The following is a 26,386-nucleotide window of genomic DNA, read 5'->3' on the forward strand; positions in this document are numbered from 1 at the left end:
GAAAGACAAGGTGAAGGGGAACTAGCAACATGCACTACCAGAGGATAGGAGGACCTGCTACTGAGGCATAGTTTGTTGTGTGGCTGGGGTTAAATAACCAGCCACATGACACCATCACTGAATAAAAGGGAAGTCTCATTACATCATTTTATGTATCCTGTCGGAGGGAAGGGGTATGGTTACATAAAACTGGCATCAGAAACATGGGGCATGGAGACAGTTGGGACTGAGAAGGAGGATAGTATAAGGGATTGGGTGTTTGTAGTGTGTGCATTATTTTTTGTACCATAGAAGAAAAGGTCTCATAGAGAAGATGGCGGTTGGGAATTTTGAGTGGTGAAGATTTTTGTGCCAGAAAAGAACGTAAAAGGCCTTCTGAGTTTGTGCAGATCCGAAACTGTTTAAGAGGAAGTGAAGGAGGAACTTCCAGGTTGCGTAGCAGATGTCCCCAGTGTGTGGCACCACGTGGAAAGGGGAATAATGTTGATTCTCATGGTCAGCAGTAAGGATATCAATCTGACCTGTATCACCTGTGGTGGGATGTATCTCATATGTTCCCAAATGTTAACTGTGTGAGATGGAGACTGTTATGGAAGCCCAGGATTCTGACACACAATTTTGTATAGTACTCTCATCCTTGTAAACAGTTCTGGCTACTTGGATATTCCAGATAATAAAGTTGATGTTTTTGGAATATGAATATAATAGTTCTCATTATTTAGCCAGCCTATAAGATTGGATAGTGTTAGAGCCATAAATGGGTATTAGAAGTGTTCCTCCCTATCTTAATAGTATAAAGGACAGAATAGCCGTTGTTAATCATATTGTCACCAACAAGGTCCACTTCTCATCTGCAGGATCATTTTAAGAACAGGGGAAGTCCCATTCAATCATTTTATGGACCCTGTCAAGGGGGTTACAAGTTCATAAATAGTTATTAATCAGGTGACTCAGGGAGACCCATAACTTGTCATAGGAAATGAGAGGCAAGCAATTGGACTTACTTTTTGGGATTGGTCACTGTCAGAGCAAGATGCTGATCTCAATGACCCAGCATGGCCATTATTATGAGCAGAGAGGCTGCACTCCTTTAGTAAACCTGCTCTTCCTTTTCAGTTTGGAAAGGAAGCGCTTATGGGAGAAGGCAAGGCTGCAATTGTGTAACACCTACAGCAGAAGAGGACTTGAGCAGGTAGCGGCTAGGTAGAGAGTACATTGTACTAATCTCACCTTTTTATACCTTTCATCACTCCAAATCACATAAAATCCTTACTGATGGTAACTGTGCAGTTCGTAGCTCTGACTGTGCATGTAAAACTGCACCTCAAAATCTAACCCACAACCAAGACCTCACCCCAAGTTCAGAATGCCCACTCTTACAGTGGTATAAAAAGTTGACTAATATATGTGCCTCCCCAGAGGTGCTCTCTCTCTCTCTCTCTCCCCCCCCCAATATCACAAATTCCATTTTGGCCATAATACCCAGAAAAAAGGTGTAGTTATTTCTGGCGTTAAATCCTGCGATAGGGTGTGTTATGCTATCACACGCAATGTTAAGCACCCTTCATTTTCATTTACTCTTCCCTCTTGACTAAATTTTTAAAATTTGCATATGCATCTCATGATGTGTTATTTATTGCATGTATTAACACGGATGTTAGGGCCCTAATGCCTGTGATAAAGCCCTAACACGATTTGAAAAATGATCCCCTTTGTTTGTCAACCTCTCATGTCTTCTCCTCTTTATTGTCAAATTAGTTGTTCTCCCTACTGTTTTGAGGTTCACTGCTCCTTGGTATTCCATTGTGCTGCTCTTCTCTGAGTACTAGTCTTCAATTATTCTGTTATGTCTGAGTATTTGTTTCTCTAAATCACAGTTCTCAGCATCCTATTTTCTCCCTAGAGCTTTATTCCATTATCAGCTGCAATTTGTGTCTTCCTCCTTTCCCATTAGACTTTCACATTACACCAACAATTCTTCGAGAAGAAAAGATTCCATATACTTATACCACCAGGTCTCGCCAGTCCATCTTACTATCTACTTGGTTTTCCAGAAATTATCTGTGATTGGTAGGAGGAGTGAGATGAGAATGATGAACGTTTATCAATGGGGTAGGGGACAGACACTAATGATGGCCTATCCGTGATGAATGCAATATACCATATTCGTCTGATTCGTTTGCCCCCGAAAAGGTATGAGTAAGTCTCATGAATTATGGAAAGGTTTGCAATGCTGAATCCTGCTGTGTCCCCAACACCACCAGTTGGGACACACTACAACTACCACCAAACCACTGCTCCTGTCCAGGCCTGAGATGCAAGATTGAGGGCTAGAAGAGATGCCTTGCTGTTGTTATTGTTTGTAAGGTTTTGGGTGGACCCTTGGACACTGTGGCAGCTGACCACACCCATGGGGGGAAGTCCCGTGAGGGGCCACAGGTCAGGCTTAGCTTTGGGACACACAACACAGAATTATCTTTTATTAGACAGAGTTGAGAAGCCACCAGAGGTGGCAGTAGTGAGTAGAGATGAAGCCCAGCTGGGCTAGGGTTCCTCAGGATACTGGAACAGCGATTCCCTCTATGGCTATGCTGTAGTGGAGAAAACTGAGATAGTGAGTACAGTGGAGCATACACAGAGTTCTGGTATAGAGCCTCGTTGGTAAAGTTACTCACACAGCGGTTTCTCCCGGAAGGTGACACAGAAGCTGGAATAGAGGCAGGCCCTCAAGGAGCGAGTACCTGGTTCCAGGGAACAGCTCTGAGGAAATAAAGTTGGTAACTCACTGATGATGTAGGCAGCGGTTTCTTCCAAGCAGAAGAGATAGGTTCAGGCAGCGAGTCAGGGAACATGGGCCCTCGAGGAGCGAGTACCGGTTCCTGATAGCGACTTGAAAGAAATGAGAGGCCCCCGAGAAGCAGGTACCCCATTAAGATAAAGTCCAAAAATTGGAGAGGCAGAGTAGCTAGGTACAGAGAGTGAATCCCATCCATAAGGATTCCCTTGCTAACTCGATTAGCTAGCAAAAAGTATAGGCTTTTGTATCCGGGATGCCTGACGTCATCACAGGGGGACACCCCTGAGGTTTGAGCCAAAGAGAGAATAAGAAGCAGGGCCACGCAGCATGCGTGCCCTATGGTACCTGGACAACATGGCGGGATGCAGCGCCCAAGCCAGACCGGGGATGCCGGAGAGGATGTCAGGCAGATGCCGCAGCAGCCAGACATCCATCAACCGCGGGAGGAGTCGCAAAAACGGTAAGGTGGGCGGAGTGGATACGTCGGGCAGCGACAGTCATAACAGCTGTGTCCTGCTGTGTCAACAAAATCATCACAGGGGTCAACATACACTGACAAAATCCACCTGCCTTACCCTTACCAACATCTTAGGGGCCAGCATGCACGGATACTACATGAAGATGTATCCAAATACACCAAATCGGGGCCTGTCACGTCCTGCTGCCTTCTGACTTGTTGTCATCCTCAAATTTGATCTGACTCAGCTTTCTTCCTCCTAAGACATTCCCAAGAAAAACACTGGAACCTGATACTATAGAGGTCTGACAGGACATCCAGTAGCAGTGTTTTACTTCCAAACCCCAACATGAACACAGGGGTCTAGCAGCAGTTCCTGCAGCAGCTTGACACTAAAGTACCCCTACACCAACAGCCCAGAGGTCGCATCCAGCAGTAGCCTTATCTCTATACATCTAATACCTGCCTTCTTCCAAGCACAACTGCAAGATCATGACTCCACCAAGTTTATCCGCATGCTCAAGCCACCTCCGAGGCATGACTCCGCTGAGATCCTCTGGCTCATTTCCCCAAATGCCACCATGGGAGCTTGATACCACTGACTTCCCCTGCCTACTTCACCAGAAACAGTTCTTGAGGAGAAGCAGGCAAGGGAAGACAGGGGAGTCATACCTCAGTGGGGGGTGTAAACAAACTCCATGCCTGAGGCTGGATTCCACTGACTGCCTCTTCTTGCTTTGCCTCAACAACTGTTTGGAGCAAATCAGGCAGGAGAGGTCAGTGAAATCAGGCCTCAGGGGTGATGTTTGCCACTGAGGCATGACTCCGCTGAGATCTTCTGCCTCTTTTTAACAAACTCTGCCTCCGAGACATGACTTCGCTGAGATCCTCTGTCTCCTTTCCCCAAATGCTACCATTGAAGGTTGATTCCACTGACTTCCCTGCCAACCTCACCAGAAACAGTTGTTGAGAAGAAGTAGGCAAGGGAGTCATATCTCAGCAGGGTTTAGTTTACACTCCCACTGAAGTATGACTCCCCTGTCTTCTTTTGCCTGCTTCTCCTCAACAACTGTTTGGAGAGAAACAGGCAGGGGAAATCAGTAGAGTCATATTGCCTCAGTGGTGGTATTTTGGAAACAAGTTGGGATGGACAGAGTGAGAGACTACTGGTGCTGGTAAAGTAGTGTGGTGACATTGGTGAATGAGTCTCCAGTGTTACCACCACACTACTAGCAGCACCAGTCCAGTAGTCTCTCTCACTCTGTCCAATTCATGACCTATTTAATGATCCAGAAATCACTTCCATTTTCTTAAACTGTAGAAAAAGGTCTCTAAAGCCTAGAACATAAGACCATGAGTTGCCATACTGGGTCATACCAAAGGTCCATCAAGCCCAGTATCCTGTTTCCAGCAGTGGCCAATCCAGGCTACAAGTACCTGGCAGGATCCCAAAAGGTAGATTCCATGCTGCTTACCCCAGGGATAAACAGTGGAATTCCCTAAGTCCACTTCCTCCAGGAACTTGTTCGAACATTTTTTAAACCCAGCTACAGTACAGCATTTACCCTATCCTCTGGCAATGAGTTCCACAGCTTAATTATGAATTGAGTAAAAAAAAATATTTTTCCTATTTATTTTAAATGTCCTATTTAGTAATTTCTTTGCATGTCCCTTAGTCTTTGTACTTTATGAAAGAATAAACCAATTCACATTTACAGATTCCACACCACTCATTATTTTATAGGCCTCTATCATATCTCCTGTCAGCCATCTCTTTTCCAAGCTACAGAGCCTTAACCATTTTCTTTTGGCTGCCTTTCTCTGTACCTTTTCTATTTCTACTAGGGAAAGAATTTATAAACCTGTGGTTATAGTAATTTACTATAACTAGTATTTTTTGATGATAACCGTATCTTCATTTTGTATTGTGTATGTATGATAGTCAACAACTAAAGGAGGAGTATAATATGTTAAAGCTGCTGCCACCTATTTACAGCATGATAAAAATTGTTCTTTTAGAAAATTTGTTATAGGATATGCTCGAGTTTTTCTCTCTCTACCAAATGTTGGCAATCTGGCCCAGTCCTGTTAGGCATGAGAACCAATAGGGCAGATTTTAAAACATGCGCACAAATGTACACCCAATTTTATAACATGCGCTCGCAGCCGCACGCATGTTATAAAATCAGGGGACGGCCGAGCCCTCGGGGAGCCCCGTTGGCTTTCCCCGTTCCCTCCCCCCACCATCCCCTCCCTGTCCCGGCCCCCAGCCCTAAAGAAACCACCCCGTACCTTTGTTTTGGAAGTTACGTCAACTTGTGCGAGCTGGTCAACTGCCACTGTGCCGGAGTCCTCTGCCACGCCTCCCGGATTGCCACGGACCACCCAGCCATGCCCCACCACACCCCTGGATTGTCTGCCCCGCCCATTTAGAAAAGCCCTGGGACATACCATTGTCCTGGGGCTTTACGCGTGCCACCAGGCCTTTTGAAAATAGGCCCGGCGCACGTAGGTCTTTGAAAATCTGCCCCAATGTGTGTAACAAGAACCCCCTTCCTCCCCTCCAGGAGAAACACTTACATGTGAAGTAGAAAATAATTCATCACTCTTCAATGGTTGCATGCAAGGAATACTATACTTGGGAGGCTGGGATAGAAAAAAATAAACAATATATACGTGATTACATACAATAGACAGAGAGGAAAGGAAGCATATTCAGACTGACTAATACATGTTACTTGCCATCTAAATAATCCTTACATCCCCAACTCCTTCCCAAGCAGGTTTAGTTGACACATCCAGAGACTGTGAACCCCTTGCTGTCAGCTTAGAGGATGATCTTTTGCTATCAGAACATAAGAACACAAGATTTGCTATAGTGGATCAGACTAAAGATCCATGAAGCCCAGTATCTTCTTTCCAACAATGGCCAATTCAGGTCACAAATACCTGGCAGGATATCAAAAAGAATAGATTCCATGCTTATCCCAATGATAAGCAGCGGATTTCACCAAATCCACCTTAATAATGATTTATGGACTGTTCTTCCAGGAACTTGTCCAAACCTTTTTAGTTTCAAATTTTTTTTATTGCATTTCAAGAACCACAGCATAGAATACAAACAATCGCCAAAAGATGCGTGATCTCTGCACATCACAGGGCTCAATGCAATAAGTCTCAAAGTACAGCTTTTTAACTTTTAAAGTTTCCTGTAGCCACCCCCCCCCCCCCCACTATCTCCCACCCCACCCCCATCAATACCTCATTAAACAAAGATACAGCTTTGCCAATTAAAATCAAACCATCCTTGCACTTTCATCACCATAGTAGCCATGTCTTCAGTTCAGGCCAATTTAGAATTAAACTTGAGCTTTACCACACAGACTGTAAAAAAGCATCCCGCCTCTGCAGAAAACTTCAGCTTTTCTTGGTTCCATCAATTTTTTTGACATATTTTTCCATTACACAGACTTGATGTATCAATTTTTTCAATTGAGCTTCTGGTACTGTCCACGTTTGTCATATACATTTTTCCCCAACAATATTATTTCCCTACACCATAATCTTATATGAGTATTTTAAAGGTGTAGCCAGTGAAGTCATCCCACAATAATTCAGGTGAATCTAATTGGAGATAAACACCCTTAAGCTCTAATATATAACCTTGAGCCTTTTTCCAAAAGTGTTGTATATATACTCACGACCAGAATTGTTGAGATTACTTACCTGATAATCTCCTTTTCCTTAGTGTAGACAGATGGACTCAGAACGAATGGGTATAGTACGCTCGTGCTAGCAGTTGGAGACGGATCTGACGTCAGCACGGGTATATATACCCCCACAGGAAGCGTAGCAACTTAGTAATCTTCCTTGCAAAAGCTGTTATGGATGTGTGTACTGACGCTCAGTGAAATAGTGAAACAGGATTCCCCTGACCCATTGATAGTAGCTGGAGACCGCCAGCATTCCCAACCGGAAGGCGTTGACACCTGGTAGAGTGTACGCTCTTATGGAAACAGATGACATGGCTTACCTTGAATCGGTGAAACCCATGTGCACAGGCAGCTGGGCGGGATGCTGAGTCCATCTGTCTACACTAAGGAAAAGGAGATTATCAGGTAAGTAATCTCAACATTTCCTGGCGTGTAGCCAGATGGACTCAGAACGAATGGGATGTACAAAAGCTTTACTCCCAGCCTGGGCGGGAGGCTGCCTGAGGACCATGTAGTACCACCCTCGCAAATGCTCAGTCCTCCCTGGCCTGGATATCCAGATGGTAGAACCTGGAAAAGGTATGGAGGGAGGACCACGTCGCCGCTTTACAGATTTCTGCAGGCTCTGGTAGAATGAGCCTTGACTTGTAGAGGCGGAGACTTCCCAGCCTCCACGTAAGCTGCTCTGATAACTTCTTTAATCCAGCAGGCGATGGTGGGCCGAGAGGCCGCTTCCCCTTGTCGTTTCCCACTGTGCAGGACGAATAGATGGTCCGTCCTTCGTACATCTTGTGTCACTTCCAGATATCTGGGCAGCAGTCTGCCTATGTCGAGATGGCGTAGCAAACGCCCTTCTTCAGATTTCTTCAAACCCGCCGTGGTAGGCAAGGATATAGTTTGGTTAAGGTGAAACTGTGAGACCACTTTAGGTAGAAAGGAGGGAACCGTCCGAAGATGGATAGCCTCAGGAGTGATTCTGAGAAAGGGATCACGGCAGGACAGTGCTTGTAGTTCTGAGATGCGGCGTGCTGAGCACACCGCCAGCAAGAACACCATCTTCAAGGTTAGAGAATGGAGAGACAGACCCCGAAGGGTTCTGAAGGTGGATCCCGCGAGGAAATCCAAAACAAGGTTGAGGTTCCACAAAGGCACTGGCCACTTCAGTGGCGGACGAATGTGCTTAACTCCTTTCAGGAAGCGAGACACATCTGGATGCGTGGCAATGGTCTTGCCATCCTTCCTGGGACCATAGCAAGACAGCGCAGCCAACTGAACCTTGATGGAGCTGAGGGAGAGGCCCTTCTGAAGTCCATCTTGCAGGAAATCCAACACAATAGGGATTGTGGTTGCATGTGGATTGGTGCCATGAGTGTCGCACCATGCTTCGAATACTCTCCAGATCCTTACGTAGATGAGGGATGTGGAAAACTTGCGAGCTCAGAGGAGTGTATCTATCACGGGCTCCGAGTAACCTCTTTTCTTCAGTCTAGCCCTCTCAATGGCCAGACCGTAAGAGAGAATTGAGCTGGATCCTCATGAAGGATGGGACCTTGACGTAGAAGGTCCCAGAGAGGAGGCAGGGGAAGAGGTTCCCCTGTCCGCGTACCAGGGTCTTCTCGGCCAGTCTGGTGCCACTAGAAGAACTAGGCCCCGGTGTTTCTGAATCTTGTGGATGATGGCGCCCAGCAGAGGCCACTGAGGAAAGGCGTATAGCAGAGTCCCTGGAGGCCATGGCTGAACCAGGGCATCGATTCTGTGTGAGAATGGGTTGCGCTTGCGGCTGAAGTATCTGGGTACTTGAGCGTTGGACTTGTCCACCAGTAAATCCATGTCCGGAATCCCCCAGTGATCCACAATCATCTGGAAGGCTGTGGGTGACAGCTGCCACTCTCCCGGATTTAGGCTTTCTCTGCTGAGGAAGTCTGCCGTGGTGTTGTCCTTCCCGGCAATGTGGACGGCGGAGATGTCCTGAAGATTCGCTTCTGCCCAAGCCATCAGTGGGGCGATCTCCAGAGATACTTGATGGCTTCTGGTTCCGCCCTGACGGTTGATGTATGCCACTGTGGTGGCATTGTCGGACATCACTCTGACTGCTCTGTTCTTCAGTCTGTGAGCAAATCGAAGGCATGCCAATAGGACTGCCCGGGCCTCTAGACGGTTGATGTTCCACGCTGACTCTTCTCTGTTCCACCGCCCTTGTGCGGCGAGTTCTTCGCAGTGTGCTCCCCAGCCGCTCAGGCTGGCATCTGTGGTGAGCAGAGTCCACGTGGGTGATGACATCTTCAACCCCCTGCTCATGTGGTTGGACTGCAACCACCACCGCAATTGGGTCCGTACTCTGGCTGGCAGAGGAAGGTGCGTGGAATAGTTCCGCAAGCGGGGGCTCCAGCGAGAGAGTAGGGAGTATTGTAATGGTCTCATATGGGCCCTTGCCCAAGGTACCACTTCCAGGGTGGATGCCATGAGGCCGAGAACCTGCAGGTAATCCCAAGCAATGGGCCGACTGGCTCCCATCAAGTACCGGATACGCATCTGAAGTTTTAACCTTCTCTTGGTAGTGAGACTGACTGTATCTGCCTGGGTGTCGAACTGTACTCCCAGGTATTCCAGCGACTGGGAAGGCTGTAGGCAGCTCTTGCTGAGGTTGATTACCCAGCCCAAGCTTTCCAGAAGGGCGATCACTCTGTCGGTTGTCCGATGGCTCTCCGCTCGTGATTTTGCCCTGATCAGCCAGTCGTCTAGGTAGGGATGGACAAGGATTCCTTCCCGTCTGAGTGCCGCTGCTACCACTACGATCACCTTGGTGAAGGTCTACGGTGATGTGGCCAACCCGAAGGGCAGAGCCTGGAATTGAAAGTGGCGTCCTAGAACCTTGAAGCGTAGGTAGCGCTGATGATCCGGATGGATCGGGATATGCAGGTAGGCTTCTGACAAGTCTAAGGCCGTGAGGAATTCTCCTGGCTGTACTGCGGTCTTGACGGAGCGCAGAGTTTCCATGCGAAATCTCGGGACCCTTAAGTATTGATTGACTGATTTGAGGTCCAGTATGGGCCGAAAGGTGCCCCCTTTCTTGGGTACCATGAAATAAATGGAATAGTGTCCAGAATTCACTTCCCAGGCAGGTACTGGGATGATGGCTTTCAAGGACAGGAGCCTCGCCAGGGTAGCTTCCAATGCTGCCTTCTTGTGTGTGGGACAGGAAGATTCCACAAACTTGTCCGGAGGGAGATGATGAAAGTCCAGATAATACCCCTCTCGGATGATGGCGAGGACTCACTGGTCCGACGTAATCTCGACCCATCTGGGGTAGAAGAGAGTTAACCTGCCCCCTATGGCTCCGTCCCCCAGATGGATCGGCGGATTCTCATTGTGAGGCATGGCCGGGACCGGAGCCCGGGCCTGCTCCCCTCTTGCGCTGCTTGGTCCGAAAGGACTGGTTCCTGGCTTGAGGACGAGGTGCCTGGTAGCGACTCCTGTAGGGAATGAAGCACTGGGAGCTTCTACCCCTGGAGGGCCTTGGAAAGGCGCGCTGGTTCCTTCTGAACCGATCTTCTGGCAGTCGAGGTACTGGAGAAGCGCCCCATGTGCTGGCCAGTTTATCAAGGTCGCTGCCAAACAGGAAAGAGCCCTTAAAGGGCAATCTGGTGAGGCGTGTCTTTGAAGGCGCATCGGCTGACCATTTCCGGATCCAGAGCTGCCTCCTGGCAGCTACGGAGGATGAAATTCCCTTGGCTGTTGTTCGGACTAGGTCTGATGCAGCATCCGTGAGGAACGAGAGAGCAGACTCCATGTCTGCTGCTGGAGCCTTGTTCCTGACCTGTGACAAACAGGCACGCGTCACCACTGTGCAGCAGGTTGCGATCCGCAAAGATAAATGGTTCCCAGAACATCTCCTGCTTCACACTCCGACAAGACCCACAAGAACTCATCACCAGGCTAAACTCCAAATACCCTCTCCTAAACTCATGAAGCATACCACCTTTAGAGAACGATCTTTCATCATCGCAGGAACCGCCCACTGGAACAAAATGCCTTCCCAACTACGCCAGGAACCCTGCCACAAAAAATTCAAACACAATCTTAAAACATGGCTATTCAAACTAGCGTACCCTGACTAACGAACTAACTCTCTCCAAAGATACGTCTTGACCGCCTGACTGATCCGCGACCTCTCCTTTGCTCTCCCTTCCCCCACCCCTGTAGGTATTCTCCTCTTCCTCCCCTCCATCTATTACTTCCCTTTGCTAATTATCTTCACTGCCTTGTTTTAACTCCCTTGTTAAAACTAACATGTACATATGTATATTATTCCTGTATATAATTCCTGTATTATCTTCTCCTGCCCCTGTTAACCCTCTCCCTGTTAATGTTAATATTGTAAAGCTGGTTGCTAAGTTATGTTATATTGTGAACCGAGGTGATGTTTTTCAAACGTGCCTCGGTATATAAGAAACCTTACATACATACATACATACATACATACATACATACATACATAAATAAATAAATAAATAAATAAATAAATAAATAAAGCTGCCACCTCAAAAGTCTGTTTCAGAATGGTGTCCAGTCGCCGGTCATGAGGCTCCTTGAGGGCCGCCCCCCCTTCAACTGGAATGGTAGTGCGCTTGACCACAGCGCTAATCAAGGCGTCCACCTGAGGGCACGCCAGCAGCTCCTGGATAGCCGGCGCCAGTGGGTACATGCCCGTCAGGGCCCGACCCCCTTTGAATGCGGCCGCTGGTGCAGCCCATTCTAAATCTATCAATTGTTGTGCTGCTTGCAAGAATGGAAAATGGTGGGCTGTAGGACGAAGACCTTCCGGCAGGAGGTTCTGCGCAGAGGGCACCGTAGCGCTGGGACCTGTAATATCCAATTCCGCCAGGCACTGAGACACCAGATCCGAGAGATCCTCCTTAGGGAAGAACCGCCTCATGGTTCTATATGGCTCAATCCCTGGGGGAAGTTCCCCCTCGTCCGGGAGTTCGGACTCGTCCGGTGAAACCTCCTGGTCTGACTGGTCTGGACTGTCCAGCGGCGGGAGGTCCCGCTCACGATAAGGGCGTGAGGATCCAGGAACAGGATCCGCTGGAGCCACCACTGCAGCGGCAGCCGCAGCGGCCGCCACAGTCGCAGGCACCGCAGAAACAGCAGGAACAACAGGAACAACTGGAACCGCAGGGCCTGGATGGGAAGCCGTTTGCATCTGTACAAAGGCATGAATCCCCTTAAAGAGATCCACCCAGGAAATTGAAGCAGCCTCTAATCGCCGGGGTACAAGATCCCCCAGGATTCCCGATTGGTCGAGACTGACCGCTAAATCCGGGGTAGCCCCTGGGGAACTGTCAGCAAATCGTGGCTGAGACTGGTCCTGGCCCGAGGGTCCCACGGCCTCCTCACATTGGGCACATAGGGAGTCTGGCTCTTCACTGTGCGTGGCTCGAAGCTGGCATGCAGAGCAGAGGCCGAGGGCTTTAATGCCAGAGGCAGGAGGCGCCCCCGCTGAAGACGCTGAGGCGTTCTGTTCCATTGAAAAGAATGCGCTGAATGAAAAGCGTCAACAATATGCGCTTAGCACAACAGGCGCTTAATAATATGCGGCAGCAATATGCGCTTAATACAACAGGCGCACAATAATAATATGCGGCAGCAATATGCGCTTAGCACAACAGGCGCTTAATAATATGCGGCAGCAATATGCGCTTAATACAACAGGCGCACAATAATAATATGCGGCAGCAATATGCGCTTAGCACAACAGGCGCTTAATAATATGCGGCAGCAATATGCGCTTAATACAACAGGCGCACAATAATAATATGCGGCAGCAATATGCGCTTAATACAACAGGCGCACAATAATAATATGCGGCAGCAATATGCGCTTAATACAACAGGCGCACAATAATAATATGCGACAGCAATATGCACTTAATACAACAGGTGCTCAATAACAATAAGCGGCAGCTATATACGCTTAATACAACAGGCGCTCAGCCATATGCGGCTAACAATATACGCTCAATGATATGCAATATGCTCTCAGCAATATGCGGTCATGAATACACGCTCAATTGTATGCAATATGCTCCTAGCAATATGCGGTTAGCAATACACGCTCAATTGTATGCAATATGCTCTCAGCAATAAGCGGTTAGCAATACACGCTCAATGTTATTCAATATGCTCTCAGCAATAAGCGGTTAGCAATACACGCTCAATGTTATTCAATATGCGCTTAGCAATATGCGGTTAGCAATACACGCTCAATGTTATTCAATATGCTCTCAGCAATAAGCGGGTAGCAATATACGCACAATGAGGAATAGAATAGGCGCAGGTCTATGACTAAGCGCATATCACGGGCACTCAATACCTGAACAAGGCCACAAAATGGCGCCCTTCACGGCGTGCCACGCCGCCGATCCTCGGTTCCTCGGAGACCAAAAGTAAGAGATGTATGCCTTACCTGATCCTCGGCGCTTCCCGGCTGGAACCCGGGCGGTCTCCGGCTGCGGGGGGAGAGGGGAAATACCTTCACCGCCGCGTTTGAGGATATGCACCCACTGCCTCGTCCACGCCGGGACCGAGGCGCCTCGTATGCCTCACCCGAACCTCGCCTGGGGGCTACGTCCCTGCCGCGATTCGGCCACCGGACCGAGGACTTAAACCTCCGGGGGATCATGGAAATCACCCCGGGAAACTCTACTGGGGGAGGGAGCGTAGGGTATCACCGCAGGAGTGCGGGGCTCGATGCTGTAGAAGTTTTAGTAAAAAGAAAGTAGAAAGTAGAAAATAGAAAGTAGATTTGGAAAACACGCTCAGCGAGCGTGCAGGCTCTCCAAACTGCTTTGGAGACGGAAATTACTAAGTTGCTATGCTTCCTGTGGGGGTATATATACCCGTGCTGATGTCAGATCCGTCTCCAACTGCTAGCACGAGCATACTATACCCATTCGTTCTGAGTCCATCTGGCTACACGCCAGGAAATGATGACTTTATGTACTTGCGGCTTCTCAACATTTTTGACATTTGTCAGAAGCTGCTAAACCCAAACAATGTGCTTGTTTCAATGAAATATAAAATCTATACAAAACTTAAACTGAGTTTCTTTCAAGCTAATATTAATAGTGAGTTTTCGCAATCTGGAGAAACATTTAGCATAGTAAAGAAAAGAAAGTGCAACTCCTAGCTCTTGAGTCCATTCCAACCCGGGGTAACCATCTTTTTTTTTTTAGTGTTTTATACCAAAAGGATATAGTATGGTGGAAGAGGATCCTTCAAATCAAATACCTCTGAGAGGAATTCCCACACTAAATTATTTACTCCAGGCAGGTCCAGCGAATGAACATAGTGTCTCGCCTGCAAATATACTTAGAATTGTGTTAGGATTTGTAGATATATGGGCCCTCGGCTGAGGTGAGAGATGGTAACGCCCACAGGGAGGAGCCCTGTGAGCCTCACCGTTGGGAGGCGAGGTCTCAGCGGACGTCAGACCCAGGGGTTCCTGCCCTGATGTGCTTAAGACTGGCCCGTGTGCGCACGTCTAAGGGATTCAGTCTATGAAGTTGTTTCCATTTTCTATAAGGGAAACAGGATTTATAAAAGAATGAAAGGTGCTACATTTATTTACTGATTTCAGTATTTTCATAAGGCAGGAGCTTGTCTAATGTGGGCAGCCAGGACCATCTCTTCCCTCCGCCCTCGCCCTTCACAAATTAACCACACAATAAATACAGCACAACCAAATTGGAATCAACAGGGATCACGTGATGTGGTGAGCGGGGTCGGTCACGTCTGCCTCCGCTCCGAACGGCTCATCCTGCTTCTGACCTCTAAAACCTGCTAAAACCCCGGACATCGACCTCACCTTGGTTGAGTGACATTTTCGCATGTCTATTACATCTTTTATGGCCAAATCGCCGTCAAACATGGCACCAAAACTGGCGAAACGGGACAAGGAACACCCTAAGGCAGCGGAACCTAAAATGGTGCCCGGAACACCAACCATGGCGTCCGGAGGGATCCCTCCGGTGAACGCACTATCTCCCTCTTCTGTGACGGCAATCCAAGAAGCGGTACTAGCGGCTCTCGAGGGGAAGCTAACGGGGATCTCCGACCAAATTGCGGGGCTACGGGACTCCTTTCAGGAGTATGCCCCTCGTCTGTCGCAGGTCGAGGAAAGGACGTCCTCCCTGGAAGACGCGGTCATAGAGCTGCAAAAGACAGTACGTACCTTAGAAACGCAGCTTCAGGAGCAAACAGACAAATCGGAGGACCTCGAAAACCGGGCCCGTAGGTCTAATATTCGTTTTCTGGGTATTCCGGAGACCCTGGAGGATAATGCGCTACGCCCCACCTTGTTAAAATGGCTGCCGGAGGTTTTAGGCCTGCCGGCGCTGCAAGGGCCTCTGGAAATAGAGCGGGTGCATCGTATAGGAGCCAGGGGTCCGACTCAAACGAGGCCTCGTGTCGTTATAGCTAAAATCCTGAACTTCCATCATAAAGAGCTTATTATGCAGGCAGCTCGGAAAACTGAGAATTTACAGTTTCAAGGCACCCCAGTACGGCTGGCCCCAGATTATTCTGCGAAGGTGGCTGCCTACGAAGAGCCTACGCACCTATCTGCAGCACTCTAATCGCTAGAAACATTCGTTTTGGAATGCAGTTCCCAGCGAAACTACGCATCAATCACGCAGGGAAGTGGCAAACATATAACAGTGTTGAAGAGGCCTCAAAATTTTTGGACTCTTTAAACAAATGACATGCAGTGCATTAATGCTCTGTTATGGGGTTTATTCCTGTGTGTTGTTTACCTGATTAGAGAGGTTGGAGGCAGGCTCTGAGCCGAACGATCACTCATTTGGATCTTCGTTCAGTACAAGTGACTGAACGCTTTTGGGTATGGTGAAGGGAAAGGGGGGAAGGGGGGGGTGGGGGCTTTGGTAACTCGGGAATAGTGGGATTTTTTGTTCATACTTCTCTTTTATGTCTTTTTCTAGTGTTTTCCTCATTGGGAAATGGTTGGGAGTTAGGGATGCTGGTTGGCTGGGAGCCAGTTCCCTACCCTAAATTGGTACCGTTTTACCCTTTAAATTGTTTTGCTAGAGCTAATGGGTAGTAAATGTAGGCTCATTTCGTGGAACGTAGCTGGACTGGGTACTCCCATAAAAAGGAAGAAAATTTTCCAGCATTTGCAAAGGTTGCGGGTCAATATTGCTTGCTTGCAGGAAACACACCTCTCCGAGCCTGAAAGTAAAAAACTGTGTAGGGAGTGGGCCTCGGCTTGTTACTTTTCGGAAGCCTGCGGGAAAAAGAGAGGGGTGGCCATTTTAATACACAAAAATACCCCCTTCACATTACACCAACAACTTAAAGACCCGGAGGGCAGGTACGTTGTGGTGGTAGGCAATCTTGCAGGGAAGGAGGTGACTATATGTAACCTTTATGCCCCCAACGTGCCTGACCAAGGTTTTCTCAACCATTTATCCCAGCTCCTATTGACAAACGCACGGGGGGAGTTACTATTGATGGGAGATTTCAATAGCATTGCCAGCAGTGCTTTGGATAAATCACAGTTGCCCGCTAGTTATAAACCCACCTCTGAATCCAGTATCCGACTCCTTTGCAAGCGTCTAGATCTTATTGACATCTGGCGTACCTTACATCCAGAGGTGCGGGAATACACTCATGTTTCTAGAGCGTATGGTACCATGTCAAGAATTGATTACATTCTTACCCCTGCCACCCTTTTTTCAAGTGTCGCAGAGGCGGACATAGGTTCCATTATTATTGCTGATCATGCCCCGATTTGGGTAGACTTGTGGCTGTCTGCATCGCGCTCTGGTCATAGGTTTTGGAGGTTTCCGGGTCAGCTGAAGGAGGACAAGGACTTCCACAGCTATTTAAAGGAGAAGTGGGAGGAATATGCCAAGCACAATGCACAACATTATAGTGACCCCTCTTTATTCTGGGAGACGAGTAAGGCCGTTCTCAGGGGGAAATCATAGCTTACTCTGCTTTAAAAAGGAGGAAACTAAACGCAGCTATCTTGCAGTTAGACACTAAGCTTCAGGCTGCAAAGCTGGCGTTGGCTGGGAATCCCTCGGGTGCACATCGGGAGGCTTATGCGGCCTGTCTCAATGCGTTAAATGCCCTTTTACATGTAAGAGCCCAGCGCTCTTTAAAGGCTTCGGAGCACTTCTTCTTTCGGTATGGCAACAAATCCAGTAAGCTGCTTGCTCGGTTGGTTGCTGCCAAACGGAAGAAAACCTTTATTGGCAGTCTCCACTCCTCAGCTGGGACTCCTTCCCATACAAGCAAGGATATTTGTGAAATTTTTCGCCTATTCTATGGCAGCCTATACAGTGAGGATAGACTGGGGGGGAAAGCCGATGAGAATCAATTTTTTGAGGGGCTCCAACTCCCACAAATTACTTCTTTACAAAAGGAGATGTTAAGCCGACCTATCTCGGCCGGAGAGGTACGTGGAGTAATTAAAACTTGTAAAAATCACAAATCACCGGGACCGGATGGACTGACATCCGAATATTATAAAATTCTCAGCCCTTCCATTGTAGATACTATGGTGTCCTTTTTTAACCATGCCTGGGATACCCAACATTTCCCTGCGAAATTTAATAGGGCGTATATTACAGTATTACCCAAGCCGGGTAAGGACTTGCTTCAGGTGTCATCTTATCGTCCCATATCCCTATTGAATACTGACCTAAAGATCTATGCCCGCATATTAGCAATTCGCCTGAACTCTGTCCTGCCTGCGATAATATCCCCTTACCAGGCGGGTTTTGTGAGTGGCCGGAATGCGAGTGCCCATGTCATTAGGCTTCTCGCCGCCATTGAAGCATCACACACCTGTCAGGTTGAGTCACTGGCTGTGGGGTTCGACTCAGAGAAGGCGTTTGACAGAGTCTCTTGGGATTATATGTTTTCTGTTCTCGCTCGCTTTGGCCTCCCAGACCGCCTCATCACTGCCATCTCTATATTGTATGAGGACCCGATTTCCCAGATTGTGGTCAATGACTCTCTCTCCGATGGGTTTCAGATAAAAAGAGGGGTCCGACAGGGCTGTCCGCTCTCCCCCATACTGTATATTCTGTCTTTAGACCCTTTACTCCGTAAGCTAGCGGACTCACCGGTTATACACGGCATGCCACTTAAACAGACCTCTTTTAAACTAGCGGCTTTCGCTGATGATATGCTGGTCTTTCTTAGTAACCCATCTGTGTCCCTGCCCCATGTGTTACATATTCAGTCCACATTTGGCAAATTTGCGGGTTTAAAAGTAAACGTAGACAAGTCTGAAGCTCTGGATGTGCTGGGAACGCTACAAGCCAAATGGTTGGGAGTTTTCCCGCTGAAATGGGTCTCGACCTCATTAAAATATCTGGGGGTTTATATACCAGCTCTCCCTAGTCAAACCTACATGTTAAATGTTACACCTCTTAAAGTGAAACTCCTTAAAAACCTATCAGCTTGGCAGGGTTTGCCTTTATCTTTGTCTGGGAAAATCTTGTTACTTAAGATGATGGAAATTTCAAAATGGTTATATCTGTTTCATATGTTACCGCTCTGGTTAAAAAAACGTGACATTTCTGACATTCACAAAGGAATTGTTTCCTATTTGTGGAATGGTAAACGAGCCCGCATCCCATTACAGGTACTTATGGCTTCTAGACTGGAGGGTGGTCTGAACTGTCCAGATTTGGAAAGCTACAATCATGCTTGTCTACTGCGCCATGTCAAGGACTGGGTTTGTGACTCGTCGACTAACTCTCCCTTGGACTTCTATAAATGTTGGCTATCTCCACATGCTCCTAGTGCGGTCCTCCAGATGCCAGATGCCCAACTTCCCACGTCTGTTGTGCGCAGTATAGTCATCCGTCCTATAAAGCTGGCATGGAAACATCTTTGTCGTCAGCTGAGAATCTCGTCTGGCCCTCATGCAGGGCTTCCTATCAGAGGCTGCTTGCTGTTCCCCCCAGGGATGACCTATTTTCTCTTCCAACAGTGGTCCCAGATGGGTCTGCGGTTCATGCACCAGCTCTTTGATGCTACTGAGAACCCGCCGCGACTGCACAGTTTTCAGGACTTACAATCTCTATTCCATCTGCCTGCAGCGGACTTCTTTGGATTTCTCCAAATCAGACATTTCATACAAGAGCAACAAAGACTTCACCCGGAATTCCTCTCCCATTACATTTCGGTGCGAACTTTTATGCTTGGGGAAGATGGCAAACGCAACTCATGCTCTCAATTTTATGCAGCGCTGACTGGCCTACATTCTGGACATGTCCTAGATCGAGTAGCTCAACGATGGAATTTGGTACTTTCCTGCAATACTGCCAATTCTGTTTTTAAGAAATGCTTCTTGAGACTACCAGGTTCTGTTGAAAATGTTTTATTGCGTGACAAAGCCTACAAATTTCTTCACCAGGCATTTTATTCGCAACAACAAGCTTTCTACGTGGGCGCCACTCCACATAAGAATTGTTGTAGATGTGGACAACAAAACCCGGACTTTCTTCACTGTTTCTGGGCATGCCCTTGCCTGCAGTTATTTTGGGGGCACTTACAGCACCAGCTAGAGGGACTCTGGGACTGACTCTTTAAAGCTTTAGACCAATACCACTTACTATCAATAACAATCTTGCTATGTTTTTCCTGTAATGCTTTTCCCAGGCTCTCTATGTATTTACTTTGTCCTATTGTTAGCCAATTCTCCCATGAGGTTTTCTTGGTCTCAGATTCATGATTGTTTTCCTTGTTACCAAAGTCTATGGGGAGGGAAGGGGGGGGTTGGGTTGGACTGGAATGGAATGGGTTCTGGGGACAAAACTAAAATCGAGCGGCAATCGAGACCTTGTACGGTATTTATTCTTTGCCAATTTCTGATGTTCTGTGCGCAGTATCTGTGAATTTATCATGTTTTGTTGTGTTGACTGTTGCTGAATAAAAATTATTACACAAAAAAAAAAATTGGAATCAACAAGGCCGCAGCTTTATTTTTACAATCCAGCAGTGCCCGAGCCAAACTGTATCACCCCCCCCCCCCAAATTAGGAACTCCATAGAGACCATCCGCCACCTCCCAGCAAGATGATCGCCACTAGGTCACCAGCCTAGCAATTCCAGCAATGGTCAACACACACAACTCCTGCCGCCGTCCAGCAAGGGGCTGAAACCCTTGACCCCCGCCACCATCCAGCAAGGAGTCATGTGGGAACAACTGAACCCAGCTGTGCCCTTTTGTGACTTCCACTTGGCACCTGCCAAGCTGTACCATCAACCAGCACAAGGCTGCCCCCCCCAAAATAGGCTTGGGCCACCCGCCACAGGTTCAGGTTAGAAACCAACCCTGCGACCCCCCAAAGATGCAGCCCCGGATTCGAATTACAACAGCTCCTCCAAGGCCTCTTGAAATGTATTCAGGAATAAATCCATACCTATAAAGGACAAATGGACTCCATCCTGTCCAAAAAACCTCGGTAACATCTCCTATGACCATGCATGTCTGATGGGGAAACCCCCCACCCATCGTAACCAAGAGCCAATCTGCTGATTGGCCTTCCCCCGACTATTGCGCCATCTTACTTTACCCATTTCAGCAGGCCTTGCAATTATATCAGACCAACAAATCGTGGTACTTGGTGACCAAATAGAAATCAACATTAGGTCCTTGTGAACCATACTAATAAATTTACGACCCGAACCTTTACCCCAGTCATTTCCCCCAAGGTGGATGATCAAGATCCTGGGCTGCCCAAAACTTTCCAGAGCCCAACGTAAACAGGGGATCAGCTCATTCCACATCATCCCACTGAGTCCAATCCAATGAACACATATCCCTTTCCCATGCAAGTCCAAATGCACTCCATATGGGCGACTGCAGGCATGTCGAAATGCTCGGGCAATAAAGGAATGTCCTAGAATCCAGACCTCCTGACTCGAGCATGTACCACCTGCAAAGAGAGTAAAATTAGTATCATGTCTACTGCTCACCCTGCCCCAACTGGATATAGCCCTTGAAGACCACAGACTGCCATTTGCCAATCGAACAAATCATATCTCCAGGCAAACCAGACCTGGCAGCTGAGGTTGCCGCACCAATTCTGAAAGAGTGCGTACCAAAGTTCTTAACCTCTAAACCCAGATCTGTTAAACAAGCTTTCAGTACCGCAGCGAACTGAAACTTGGTCAGAGGTCTGAGGTCCTGATGAATCAGGAAATGATGACCGCCTGCCGGACGAAGACAGGAATATATCTGCGAGTTATGCACCGGGCAGATCACCAAGCCACTGACAGCCAGAAGCGTCACTGAATTGCCCCGTCCCGCTTGGTCAGTTTTGGGCTTAGGAATATATAATATTACATAATCAGGACCCAATGTTACATGTTTATTAAGCAACCCCGAGAATTCAGCTTCCTTCATGGCTCTGTCTACCAGTTCACCAATGCGAAAGGCCCCAAAGAAAACCAGGACGAAAGCTGCCTGGAACAGCGAACTCTCGTAAGAGGATGTACAGATCCTGGACAAAGTATTCCAAAGTTGAATCAACAGGTCATGAGTAATAGGTAAACGTCCATCAGTGCTAGGTGTTAGAGTTCTCAACCAACCAAGTAACACCCGATGAATTACGAATCTCCCCATTGGGAACCCCCAACCGTGAGCCAGCATGAAGGAAGAATAGCCCGCTAACTGCCTGGTCACTACCGATTTAGATATCCCCTCCTCTCTCGCTTTCTCAATAAACTGCAACACATGTCAGAGAACGAACCCCAGCGCCAGCCCATGGACCAAAGGAACGATACCACCTTACAGGAACCATTCATTCATACATTTATTTATTTATTTACGATTTTTATATACCGACGTTCATTTCAAAAAGAGATATCACATCGGTTTACAATAAGGTACAATAGGTAATTCACTATCCCCTAAAAGGGCTTACAATCTAACATTTTTGTGCCTGAGGCTAAATAAAACCATCAAAATCAAAGTTCTTAACAATTAAGCAAATGGTATAACAAGGCGCATATTAAAGAAATAACACAAAGGGTTGCACAAAGGGGAGTGCCTTTCAAACTGCCCGGCTCCGTTTGTGATGATGTCAGGGGAGGGGGCGGGTCTCAGAAGCATATAGCTCGTCCAGCTAGATGTGGCTAACGACGCCCGCAGCAATCTCCATGCCCCGGGGAACCAAAACTCCAGAGGAAAGATGGGACTACAGCCCCGACAGGGTCCGCCTCCGGTGCAAGCTGGTGAAACAAATCCCATTTAGCACGAGAAAGCCTGTTTCTTACTCCAGGTACATGTCGAGCCCAGATAGTGATGTTTAAAGACAAGCATCACAGGATTAGTTCCCGCAGCAAATCAGATATAATCAGGCACTTGGCAGAATGCTTATTTATCACCTCCACTACACCTAAATTGTCGAACCAAAATATAACTTTCTTGTTACTGAGTCTCAACCCCCATAAGCATACCGCCACTACTATTAGGGAATAATTCCAAAAAGGTAATGTTCTTAATAACAAAGGTAGCTGTCCAGTCCTTGGACCAAGGAGCAGCGCACCAGGATCCCTGAAAATAAACCCTGAATCCGACTGAACCCGCCGCATCTGTAAACAATTCCAGATCATGATTCGACATACCCTTAGCTTGCCAAAAGGAGTTCCCATTGAAATCCCACAAGAATCGATCCCAAATCACCAAATCCTCCCTCATGCTTTCAGAAATCCGGATATGATGGTAACTCTTAAGTACACCTCGCATGGCAAAAGAAAATCGACTCTTCCCATTGGAATGACATGACAAGCGAAGCTCAGGCTTCCCACCAAAGCCTGAAGCTCCTGCAGAGTCACTTTAGGACGTCCCAACAAGCCCTGCACCATCTTCCTTAAATTAGCAACTTTATCCTCAGGCAGCCGAGAAACCATCTCAACCGAGTCTAGTTCCACTCCCAAAAACACTAAATTCGTAACAGGGCCTACTGTCTTATTTTCAGCAATAGGAATTCCCAAGCAATCAGCCACCACATGAAAGCATTGCAGCAGCCGAATCATGCACAATAAAGCTCTGGAATTTGTTGCCAGAGGATGTGATTAGTGCAGTTAGTGTAGCTGGGTTCAAAAAAGGTTTGGATAAATTCTTGGAGGAGAAGTCCATTAATGGCTATTAATCAATTATACTTAGGGAATAGCCACTGCTATTAATTGCATCAGTAGCATGGGTTCTTCTTAGTGTTTGGGTAATTGCCAGGTTCTTGTGGCCTGGCTTTGGCCTCTGTTGGAAACAGTATACTGGGCTTGATGGACCCTTGGTCTGACCCAGCATGGCAATTTCTTATGTTCTTATGTTCTTAACCCTTTTGCCCCACTAGGAGGAAATCATCCAGGTAATGAACAATGCATGGAGAACTCGAGCACTGCTCTACCATCCAGTGGACAAAGGAACTAAAAGCTTTGAAATACGTGCACGTAATCGAGCAGCCCATAGGCATACATTTGTCGAAATAGAATTCATGATTGAAGCGAAAACCAAATAAATGAAAATTATCTGGGTGAAGTGGCAACAGTCTGAATGCAGACTCGATGTCCACTTTGGCCATCAGCGCTCCCTCACCCTGCCTTCGGACCAACCAAATAGCGGATTCAAAGGATGCATATTGCACAGAACAAAGCTCCCTTGGGATAAAATCATTCACGGAATTCCCCTCTGGGTAGGACAAGTTATGAATCAACCTGAACTTCCCGGCCTCCTTTTTCGGGATGACCACTAGGGGTGACAGTACAAGGTTCGGGAAAGGAGGCTCCGAGAAGGGGCCCGCAATCCGACAAAGAGCAATTTCAGCTATCAGTTTATGCTTCACTATGTGCGGCATACGGCGGACTGATGGGCAATTGCACCCTCCCCCAACCCCGCTAGGACTGCAGAAAGGAATATAAAAACCCCATTGAAATCCCCTATATAACATGAGGCCCAGGTCGACAACCGGATACTTTTGCAACCATGACCACAGCACTTCAACTTTGATTGGCGTTGGAGCCCTACTAAGCCCGTCACTTACCAACTCCCTTGCCTGGGGGTCTGGCTGCAGGTCCCTCGCGCTTGACACACTTGGTAACTGGGTGACTGGAACCATAGTGGGAGCAAATGTGCTTGAATTTGCAATCAGGGAACACACATCCAGAGCAGTTGAATCACCAGCACACATCTGGAATGTTGCTCGCTGCTCGTCCCACACCTCCCAGTGTGGGACTTGCTCGAAAGGGCCAATTACCCACACTTGGAAGGTTACTTCCCAAAGCCACAGAACCTTCACCCTTCATTTGAGTTAGCCACAGCCCTACATCCCGCGTACCCCACAATACCATTTTGTTCTCTTCCATAGAGTCCCTAAAACGCTCATCATAATTGAGCCAGGACCACCCCTCATATTCTCTGCTGGCTGCCAGGATGGCGTCCGCGTAAGCCAACAAAGGACCATATTGTGATGGGTCGTGATGCCCACCACACTTGCCAGCCAAAGGAACGACCTGATCCAATTATGAATGTTACGCGACACTGTCTTTTGAGTACCATAATGACGGTCGCTATGCCTCTTTCTCCGTTTCTCACGTCTCTTACTCCTCCTCCCCTCTAGCAAGTTAAATACATCTATGTATTTGCACCACTGAATCTTTTTCCTAAGGGATCTGGGAACATCCTCCCAAAGTTCCGTGCATGTTACTAGCGCTGGCGCCCCCCATCACCATGCTGGCCCTTGCCTGGGGAGCGCTCCGAGGTCGAGGAAGAACTAGAGCTGTTAGAGGATGTATGGGAAGATGTTGACGAACTGGATGAACTAGAGCTGCTGGTTTTAAGAACATAAGAACATAAGAATATGCCATACTGGGTCAGACCAAGGGTCCATCAAGCCCAGCATCCTGTTTCCAATAGTGGCCAATCCAGGTCATAAGAACCTGGCAAGTACCCAAAAATTAAGCCTATTCCATGTTAAACTCTTTTTTTTTATGCTTAGACTTTGACCGCTTTTTCGCTGCTTTGCTGACTGTAGTCACAGACCTACCACCCTCCGCTATACTATCTTTCTCGCTCGCTGTAACTGTGCTCCTAGCTTCAGTGCTAATCTTCTCAACCCGTGCCACCTCACCAGCCTGCCCTAATATGGACTGTTCACCCTGTCCCACTAGCTCCTCCCCTCGAGCAACTTCGGTCGTCGCACTCTCACTCCTGGCAACCCCTGCTGACGAGAGCTCCCTAGCTCCAATCCCGCTAGGAGGTAACCCACCAGCCTGCTCCGCTGACGAGCTTGGTCTCGGAGTCACGACCACGGGTTCTGGAGTCGGACCTGGAGTGTTGCGCCACTCTTCTTGCCTCGACATACCTGGCTCGCCTCCTCCGCTGCCCGACCCTGTAACGGCAAACCAGAAACAGCAGCAAACGGACCAGCACTTCCTGCATCTCCATCGGCACCGTGTCCCTCCCAACCATGCGGGTAAAACCCACCCGGGAGAGGTCTCGAGCCAGGATGCCAACCCCATGGCCCAACATTACCTCCTGCTGGATCCTCAAATTCAGGACCAAAAGGCCAGCTCGAAGGAGGAATACCCCAATTCCCCGCATTAACTTGCCGGCTGTGGTAACCAGGGCTGTACCTGGGTGGGAAGTTGCCTTCCCATTGTGTGAACCCGAAAGGATTGGGATCCTCCCAGGGAGCCCTCTCCATAGTGGCAGGTCCTGCAAATCCTGGTCTGTTACCAGCAAGAGGAGATGCAGCCGCAACATTTCCACGGTAGACTGAACTCCCTGCTCTCTCGAATTCTCATGCCACCGAACAGCTTTGCCACGACCCCCACCATTCCGGACCCCAAAAATTAGGAAGGGGAAAAGGTGCCCCCCCCTCACCCAGAGGACCCCTACCAATCTGCCTATTGTCTGCTTGGGGGAGTGAAGCCTCGACCCCCCCCCCTCCTCAGCTGCCACTCGGGCTCTGGATTGTGTGGCAGTACTCTTTTTTTTTTACTATTCCCACCCTTCGGTCCAGCACTCTCTTCCGCTGCCACCCTACGGGAAGCGGCCTGGCGTACAGGTGCTTTTGCCTTATCCAGTGCCTTGGCACGCGATGCAGCAGGCACACTCACCCGGCAAAGCTGACCGTCCTCTTGAGGTTCAGCTGGCTCAGGCTCAATCAATCTCGGGGAATCACCCACATCCTCCGTCGCTACCGCAGCCTCCTCAGATTCCATCACGCGATGCGACACTGGACCGTCCGCTGCAAGGCTCGCTGCCCCACGCTAGGATCATTCTCTTCTCACAGTCCTTTATATATATATATATATATATTTTTTTTTTTTTTTTCTGAACAGTCCAATAGTGCTAGCAATTCAACTTGTAA

At 48.1% G+C, this 26,386-nt stretch overlaps 1 protein-coding gene across 2 annotated transcripts; it reads right to left on the minus strand.

Moving 5' to 3' along the window:
• Positions 1-20,068: 20,068 nt before the first annotated feature.
• On the minus strand, positions 20,069-26,334 carry LOC115099316. 2 transcript variants are annotated; one of them, XR_003858743.1, is made up of 2 exons: positions 25,280-26,334; positions 20,069-22,244 (listed from the first exon to the last, which is right to left on the minus strand). XR_003858743.1 is itself a non-coding variant. In XM_029616896.1 (2 exons), exons 1-2 carry the CDS (start codon positions 25,774-25,776, stop codon positions 20,788-20,790), a joined length of 657 nt encoding a protein of 218 aa, XP_029472756.1. In that variant the 5' UTR covers positions 25,777-26,334; the 3' UTR covers positions 20,069-20,787. The 2 variants fall into 2 exon arrangements, 1 of the variants encoding a protein (XP_029472756.1); XM_029616896.1 differs by having other exon boundaries at positions 20,069-20,947.
• Between the last annotated feature and the right edge of the window lie 52 nt (positions 26,335-26,386).

The sequence above is a fragment of the Rhinatrema bivittatum genome, chromosome 9, assembly GCF_901001135.1.
Source record: "Rhinatrema bivittatum chromosome 9, aRhiBiv1.1, whole genome shotgun sequence".
Taxonomy (NCBI): Eukaryota; Metazoa; Chordata; class Amphibia; order Gymnophiona; family Rhinatrematidae; genus Rhinatrema; species Rhinatrema bivittatum.